At 40.4% G+C, this 8,615-nt stretch overlaps 1 protein-coding gene across 4 annotated transcripts; it reads right to left on the reverse strand.

Moving 5' to 3' along the window:
- Nucleotides 1-2,653: 2,653 nt before the first annotated feature.
- On the reverse strand, nucleotides 2,654-8,433 carry LOC112247679 (caspase recruitment domain-containing protein 9-like). 4 transcript variants are annotated; one of them, XM_024416501.2, is made up of 11 exons: nucleotides 8,156-8,433; nucleotides 7,761-7,898; nucleotides 7,250-7,575; nucleotides 6,877-7,056; nucleotides 6,254-6,406; nucleotides 5,788-5,913; nucleotides 5,303-5,491; nucleotides 4,776-4,821; nucleotides 4,483-4,592; nucleotides 4,164-4,237; nucleotides 2,654-2,962 (listed from the first exon to the last, which is right to left on the reverse strand). In XM_024416501.2, exons 1-11 carry the CDS (start codon nucleotides 8,352-8,354, stop codon nucleotides 2,860-2,862), a joined length of 1,644 nt encoding a protein of 547 aa, XP_024272269.1. In that variant the 5' UTR covers nucleotides 8,355-8,433; the 3' UTR covers nucleotides 2,654-2,859. The 4 variants fall into 4 exon arrangements, 3 of the variants coding, with proteins under 3 accessions (XP_024272269.1, XP_024272260.1, XP_024272277.1); XM_024416492.2 differs by having other exon boundaries at nucleotides 6,254-6,409; XM_024416509.2 differs by having other exon boundaries at nucleotides 6,254-6,409; nucleotides 8,160-8,276.
- Between the last annotated feature and the right edge of the window lie 182 nt (nucleotides 8,434-8,615).

The raw sequence follows: 8,615 nt of genomic DNA on the forward strand, positions 1-8,615 counted from the left end.
CTAAACCCAGAGACGTAACATCGAGAGACTTCCAGGAACGCTTAAGCAGACCAGACTGGGCTTTGAGGGTTGAGAAATCAATAAGAGATGTGAAAAATTCTTCATTAGCTGTTAATTTTCTCAAAATCTGAAGGCACATCCTAGATTCGAGACAATGTCTTAAGTAGTTGAACATGTTATTACTCCAACCTTGTGAAAGTTACAAACTGACCCGTTTTTATTTTCCTCAAAAATATTTTTTTTATTTTGATTATATTGAAGGAGTGCTTTTGATTTGAAGGCCTGTACAAGCGGAGACCCGATGACGTCTATCTACGCATGCGCGTAGCTAGCCAAAGTCGCCATGACGTCCCCTACAAAAGGGATCGGGGATTTCTATTGGGGAAGCAGTTTCTTCCTATCTTCATACTGTACTGTCTTTGATGTAACGTTTGTTAAAATGTTTAATTCTGTGACACAAAATTCAAACCAATGATGCAAACATTGCATCCGTTTGGGTCCATAAATGCCAAAAAGTTTGCGCATTTAGTGCAAGTGTGTACGACGCCTCTTCACCAAATAATTCTGTACAAATTGTAGTTTGACTTACATTTTACAATGACATTTTAGTAATTTAGCAGACGCTCTCATCCAGAGCGATTTACAGGAGCAATTATGGTTAAATGCTTTGCTCAAGTGCACATTGACAGATTTTTCACCTAGTTGGCTCGGGGATTCGAATTAGCAACCATTCGGTTACTGGCCCAACGCTCTTAAACGCTAGGCTATCTGCCGCCCCTCTTTACCGTAGTCACGAGTTACCACAGACGCAAGTCATTACCCACGCCTATTTCTAAAATGTATCATCTTAAAACATGATTTTAAAACAAAACTGAATCCTAACCTTAACCACACTGCTAACCTTATGTCTAACCTTAAATTAAGAGCAAAAAGTAAATGTTAAGTTTTCTTGAATTTTTACAAAATAGCTAATTTTGATTTTGTGGCTGTAGTAACTAGTGAGAACACCAACTTTTCTTTGCCTTTCGTATTAGCTACATTATCCACTTTCCTCTGCTTTTGCATGACAAAAAATGCACATTAAGAAGTACAAGCAAAGATATTAGAGGAAGGCTTCTATATGGTCTCTGGTACATGTAACTTGCATACAGAAACACATTCATCATGCAGTCACAGTTCAAAATATTGCAATTTTATTAAAACAATACAAGGAGTAAATATATACAGTAGCATTCAAAAGTTTGGACACACCGAGTCATTCAAAGGTTTTTCTTTATTTTGACTATTTTCTACATTATAGGGTAATAGTGAATACATCATATCTATGAAATAACATACTGAACCATGTAGTAACCAAAAAAGTGTTTAATATTTTATATTTGAGATTCTTCAAAGTAGCCACCCTTTGATGACAGCTTTACACACTCTTAGCATTCTCTCAACCATCTTCATGAGGTAGTCACCTGGAACGCATTTCAATTAACAAGTGTGCCTTGATAAAAGTTAATTTGGAATTTCTTTCCTTCTTAATGTGTTTGAGCCAATCAATTGTGTTGTGACAAGGTAGGGGTGGTATACAGAAGATAGCCCTATTTGGTAAAATACCAAGTCCATATTATGGCAAGAACAGCTCAAATAATCAAAGAGAAACAACAGTCCATCATTACTTTAAGACATGAATGTCAGTCCATCTGGAACACTTTGAAAGTTTCTTCAAGTGCAGTCGCAAAAACCATCAACCGCTATGATGAAACTGGCCCTCATGAGGACTGCTACAGGAAAGGAGGACCCAGAGTTACCTCTGCCGAAGAGGATAAGTTCATTAGAGTTACCAGCCTCAGAAATTGCAGCCCAAATAAATGCTTCACAGAGTTCAAGTAACAGACATATCTCAACATTAACTGTTCAGAGGAGAATGCGTGAATCAGGCCTTCATGGTCGAGTTGCTGCAAAGAAACCACTATTAAAGGACACCAATAATAAGAAGAGACTTGCTTGCCAAGAAACACGAGCAATGGACATTAGACTGGTGGAATTCTGTCCTTTGGTCTGATGAGTCCAAATTTGAGATTTTGGGTTCCAATTGCTATGTCTTTGTGAAATGCAGAGTAGGTGAATGGATGCTCTCCGCATGTGTGGTTCCCACCGTGAAGCATGGAGGAGGTGTGGTGGTGCTTTGCTGGTGACAATGTCAGTGATTTATTTAGAATTCAATGCACACTTAACCAGCATGCCTACCACAGCATTCTGCAGCGATACTCTATCTCATCTGGTTTGCGCTTAGTGGACAATGACCCAACACACCTCCAGGCTGTTTAAGGGCTATTTGACCAAGACGGAGAGTGATGGAGTGCTGCATCAGATGACCTGGCCTCCACAATCACCCAATCTCAACCCAATTGAGATGGTTTGGGATGAGTTGGACCGCAGGGTGAAGGAAAAGCAGCCAACAAGTGCTCAGCATACATGTGGGGACTCCTTCAAGACTGTTGGAAAAGTATTCCAGGTGAAGCTGGTTGAGAGAATGCCAAGTGTGTGCAAAGCTGTCATCAAGGCAAAGGGTGGCTACTTTGATTTGTTTAACAGTTTTGCTGCTTACTACATGATTCCATATGTGTTATTTCATAGTTTTGATGTTTTCACTATTATTCAACAATGTAGAAAATAGTCAAAATAAAGAAAAACCCTTGAATGAATAGGTGTCCAATCTTTTGACTGGTACTCTACATCATTTCAACAAAATTATTATTTCAATTGATTTAATAATTCTAAGATTTTTTGTTAAGGAAAGTAAACTAGCCTATATTTCTGAAGGACCTTGCCAAGTCCCCCAGCCACTCCTCTGCCGCCCCCCCCCCGTCACATCCCATCCGTGTCAGTGTTGTCACTTCCACTGCTGTTGTCCAGGACACAAGGTTTGCATTCCTTGCATGTGGCCTTTGACCTCCTAAGGGCACGTTTCCTGTTGTTAAGGAATGAAATCATTATAGTACCATTCAAAAGTTTGGGGTCACTTAGAAATATCCTTGTTTTTTAAAGAAAAGCACATTTTTTTGTCCATTAAAATAACATCAAATATGATCAGAAATACAGTGTAGACATCGTTAACGTTGTAAATGACGATTGTAGCTGGAAACGGCACATTTTTGAAGGAATATCTACATAGGCGTACAGAGGCCCATTATCAGCAACCATCACTCCTGTGTTCCAATGGCACGTTGTGTTAGCTAATCCAAGTTTATCATTTTAAAAGGCTAATTTATCATTAAAAAACCCTTTTGCAATTATGTTAGCACAACTGAAAACTGTTGTTCTGATTAAAGAAGTAATAAAACTGTCTTTCTTTAGAATAGTTGAGCATCTGGAGCAACAGTATTTGTGGGTTTGATTACATGCTCAAAATGGCCAGAAACAAAGAACTTTCTTCTGAACTTTCTTCTGACACTCGTCAGTCTATTCTTGTTCGGAGAAATGAAGACTATTTCATGTGTTAAATTGCCAAGAAACTAAAGATCTCGTACAACGCTGTGTACTACTCCCTTCACAGAACCGCACAAACTGGCACTAACCAGGATAGAAAGAGGAGTGGGAGGCCCCGGTGCACAACTGAGCAAGAGGACAAGTACATTAGAGTGTCTAGTTCGAGAAACAGACGCTTCATAAGTCCTTAACTGGCAGCTACAGACCAGGCTCCAGATACTCAGCTTCATTAAATAGTACCCGCAAAATACAAGTCTCAATGTCAACAGTGAAGAGGTGACTCTGGGATGCTGGCCTTTTAGGAGTTCTTCTGTCAAGTGTCTGTGTTCTTTTGCCCATCTTAATCTTTTCTTTTTATTAGCCAGTCTGAGATATGGATTTTTCTTTGCAACTCTGCCAATTTTTTTTTGCTTTTCTTTCAAAAACAAGGACATTTCTAAGTGACCCCAAACTTTTGAACGGTAGTGTGTGTATATATATATATATATATATATCATTATTTTTTTACACAGAACAGGATAACACAAGCAGCAGAAAAGTCACTTTACATCACTCCCATACATAACCCATTGCAGGGCATAGCAGTTTTACCCCTATGGAGACAATTTATGACAAAATACAGATACTGCATTTTCAGTAAATGTCCTTATGTGGTGTTCTCTAAAACATATAAACTTGCCAACCTTCTGTAGTAGAAGTTACACCTCTCTCTGGGCTTGCTGCAGTCTGAGGGCTCATCCTCTGATAAAGCCCTTTCCTGTCACGTGGAGCAAAGCAAAATACATATACAATACACAGTAACCATAAACTTCATATTCTTTTCCTTTTCAAACTGAAATATGTTTTTCTTGGGGCTAAAATGTGAAATGTGTTCAATGCAGGTAATTGAGGTTCAGTTGATGTTACTACTATAACAAGTGGCTTATTATATAATAAGAAAACCTCACAACCCCAGGCCAGCCACATGTGACCTAGTCAAGAGAAACAATTGAAGGTACTTACTCCTGAGATATTATCCTCCGGGGACCCTTCTGCACACAATGGGTGGACTTGCAAAGCAATGCACACATCATACTCCCCCGATGTCTGACATTGCAGGTCCCCATTACTAGCTGTGATAAAGATTTTTTTAAATGTAGTTAACAACATAGAATGCTGGGAGTTCAAAATGCACGGTGAAATCATATATCAAGCTAAGCTTATGATTACCATGAACACAAAAAGTATAACTTTTCTGATCATTGTTGAATTTAGTTGTTGTTGTGATTATTTGTCACTTGTCATAGACTTCTTGCCTTCGGTTAATGTATCTCTGCAGTCTTCCTCACTGGTCTGGCTTTTCTGTTGCAGAGAACACACAGAAAGAGAACACTCAATAAAGTGGGTTGCAGAGACAAGAAAACACGAGCTGCCAAGTGGATGGATCATTGCAGGTCATTTGTAATAGAGGAAACACAGAGAGGTCAAAAGTAGAAGTAGAATTATTCAGATCCCTGAACATTGCAAACATAATGATACTGCATGGACAACATTTATTGTAAATCAGGAAGCAAATTACATTTACAATATCAGCAAGGAAGCATTCTCAAAATATGACACCTGAGAGGGAAACCATAAATCAATATAAATACATTACCAAAATCAATAGAATATCCTACGCTATCCTTTATAAACATAAAAAAAAAACAGAAACAAAGGCGAATTAAGATAGAAAAAAGGCTAGCAATGCTAGCAATGCCAGTTCAGTGATTCTGATGACATATTTTATGTTTGAGTTAAAAGACAGATCTAAATGGAAGTGGTTGGTAGAATCCATTCTCACATCATGTGGGGAGCAGGTGTTAATGTGAAGCCTGGTCTGTAGAGCCATAACCTCTGCCTCAGTCCGGAACAACTGGACCTGCAGCTCATCACAGCGCTCACCCAGCTCCCGAATCTGCTTCCGGTACTGGTCCTTCTCCTGGAGGCTCCGTGAATTCTCCTGGTGGTACTCCTCTCGAGAGGCAATGGCCTACCGCAAAACAAAAGCTTTGGTTTGCTTTGCTGTAATGGTTTATATGAAACAAATGGCAAATGGTGCGGATGAGCTTCTGATCACAACCACACATATAGTCAACTCTTTAATTTTTAGCAAATAGAAGTCACCTCTTCTGGATGAAAGAAATAAGCAGTATGGGGTGAATCCTAACCTTCACTGATGATGAATTTTCACTTTGATGTAATTTGGAGACTAAGTAAAGGGGAAGATAGGATTTCCCAAGACAGTGAGGTCCAAGAATCACAGTCCTAAAATCACACCATGATCACCTTGTCTCTCTCCCTGATAACCTCATCCATCTGTTTCAGGATGTCCTCCATTCGGTCACGATACATTTTTGCATCTTTCTTTAATGTTGTGCACTTCAACTCAAGAACCTCCTTCGCCTCCAAGTACTGCAAGAACAAATCAAACCTATATATTACAATTGGAACACCATAACTTGTGACATTGGAAGAGACCACTTGAACAATTTAACTTTGCACAATCAGCTATTCCAATGAATGAGGAACACGCTTGGGCAGATTACAAAAATAAGGAAATATATTCATCCTGATGCTCAAGATCATAATTTTTGAGGAAATAATATAATTTGTTTGGAATTTTTTGTTCCTCTTGCACTTGTGTTGAAAGAGCAGTTGAATAGCTTATATTTTAGAAATGCAAGGTAATTAGTAGTCTTCTCCTACAGCTATTCCCTAAGCAGTGCTCAGTGCATCAGGACGTGATGTGTACCCGATTCCGTAGTGCCTCAGCATCGTGCAGATCTCTGCGTAGATTGTAGATGTTGTTGACCAGCTCCTGGTGCTGAGCCTGAGAGTGCTGCTTGTAGTCCTCCAGACTCTCAGCGCTCAGCTTCTCTTGATCCAAGGGGGCTGGAGCTGTCCCCTGCTGGAAGATATAGATTCATCCTGTCACACTACTCACTCAATCCAATAAATTTTTTACACTACCGTACCAACATGAACAGTAACTGTGCTGGCTCATATGTTCTTTTCACGTTGTCCTTTTGAGCATAGTTCCAACAAACTATAGTGGATGCCTAACCAAGCCAGCACAACTTGGCTCGGCTTGGCTCAGTAATAAAAAATGGTACAATTCTGCGTCTGAACAATCACTTTATTTGTGAAGACATTTTTCTTGTGGTGCACAAAATGCCACTCCTAGCTATTATTCCAAAATGTGTCCAGTGCAGTGCAGTGTCCTTTTTATTTCACTGCATATCTAAACATTTACTGAGAAATGATCACTGAAACAAAATCCCACTCCTAGCTGTTATTCCAATATTTTTTTTAAATTGTTGCCGACTGACTTTGTGCTGTCCCCCCCGAAACTGATTGAGTAGAGATCAAACATACCTGAGCTGAGCTCTCCAGCTCCTGGATGCGCACTGTGAGCAGATCGTTGTCTCTCTGGAGCTGCCAAATCATGTCCTGACTGGGTCTCTTCTCAATGGCATTCTTCAGGTTCACAGTTTGCTTGCGTTGGATTTTCGAGTCACTCTCTGCCTTCATCAGGCTGTGCTTCAGCTTTTCTATCTAGTGATCAATGAAAATCCCATCAAAACTGTTTTCGTTGTTGCCGATTGACTTTATGTTGTTCTATAACAAATGTCTCCACAGGTCGGACTACAGAGGTTTTTCTATACTGAATGTAAACCAATAGTTATTGCTTTTGTCATAAGTTGATGTGTTTTGGTTTGCCAGAACTGCAACACCCCCCATATCTCACCTCTAACTGCAGATCCCGGTTGGACATGAGAGCACTATTCTTCTCTTCGCTCAGCTTGGTTATGTTATGCATCAGGCTGTAGTTCTCATCCTTCAGGTGGCATACCACCTCCCATTGCTGGTCCCTCTCCTCCCTCATACACTGCACGCGCTCCTGCTGCTTCCGCAGCTCCCTCTCCTTAACCTGCTGCTGCCGTAAGGCGTCCTCCTGCGTGGCTGCAGCCCAAGTGGCCTCTTGTCTGCGCCGGCGTTCTTCCTGCAGGCCCTTCTGCAGACGTGTGACTTCACTCATCAAGAACTGAGTCAGTCCTGACTCACCCACCGTGTCTATGACGTCAGAGAGGACAGGATGTTTTGTTTTTAGGATCAATTCCATTGTCATAGACACCAGCACTTTGAAAGATCCTGCCAAAAAATTCTACCTACAGTATATCTTACACAAATACCTACAAGCTTGCATAATAGACACACAACATGTCTATAGAAACACGTCATGTTGTATAGCTACTCACCAACTAGTACAGAAAAGACCCGGGCAGGTTCTTTGCCAGTAATTTTGCGATACAATCGTGGATAGTCCAGCTCCAAGCTCTCGAGGAATGTCACATAGCCTTTGAGTCCAGTTCTTTGAAGCATATCCAATAGTACACCTGTGAACATGGAACTGAGGTTTATAAATAAGGTACTGGCATGAATTTCAGGAGACTGTGGGCACATTCCAGGTCATATTTATTTAGCAGATTATCACATCTCTTAATGCCTCAATTGATATATAGCAATCTTCTGAGAAGCAGTGTGCCTGCAATACAAACCTGGAATTCAACCAAATTATTGTAGTTCAAAGTAGAAAGTGTAACACTTGACCCTTTGTTTGCTCTATAACCTGAAATAGAGGACAGTGCCTTACCTACTTTGCGTTGGCGGATGACCAGACTGGGGTCATTGAATATCTGCTCCTCATCCTCACTGCTTAGCACCTTACAATGACGCAAGTAAGGAGTGATTCGCGATGGCTCAATGGTCTTTATCAGCAGCAGTCTGTAATCCTCCAGCTGGACCCAGCACTGCTCATCCTCCATATCTGACACACTCTGACTGTCAGTCATGATTGTCTCAGTGTCACTGTACGTTCAACAACTCCTTCACTAAGGGCTTATGAACTGGGAGCAAAATCTACATGGTTAAGTGGTTCCAATCCAAATGTGGAACTGTTATGCGGAAATACTGTTTTATGACACAAGAGTCAAGTTCCTTTTTGTAGAAGTCATTTCAATTTTTTCATTTCCCATTTTGTGCCAGTGTGCCGAGACAAACTCTCCAAGAAAATAATGTGCAATTGTCAGTGACAACAGTAGTGCCTTCTTGAG

The sequence above is a fragment of the Oncorhynchus tshawytscha genome, linkage group LG04 (genome assembly GCF_018296145.1).
Source record: "Oncorhynchus tshawytscha isolate Ot180627B linkage group LG04, Otsh_v2.0, whole genome shotgun sequence".
In the NCBI taxonomy this organism is placed as follows: Eukaryota; Metazoa; Chordata; class Actinopteri; order Salmoniformes; family Salmonidae; genus Oncorhynchus; species Oncorhynchus tshawytscha.

Coding starts and splice junctions, on each gene's coding strand:
- LOC112247679 (XM_024416492.2), bottom strand. CDS start 8,354: ATGACTGACAGTCAGAGTGTGTCAGATATGGAGGATGAGCAGTGCTGG. Junction 5,914..6,253: donor CTGAGGCACTACGGAATCGG/GTACACATCACG, acceptor TTGTTCTTGCAG/TACTTGGAGGCGAAGGAGGT. Junction 2,963..4,163: donor TGTAACTTCTACTACAGAAG/GTTGGCAAGTTT, acceptor CCTTAACAACAG/GAAACGTGCCCTTAGGAGGT.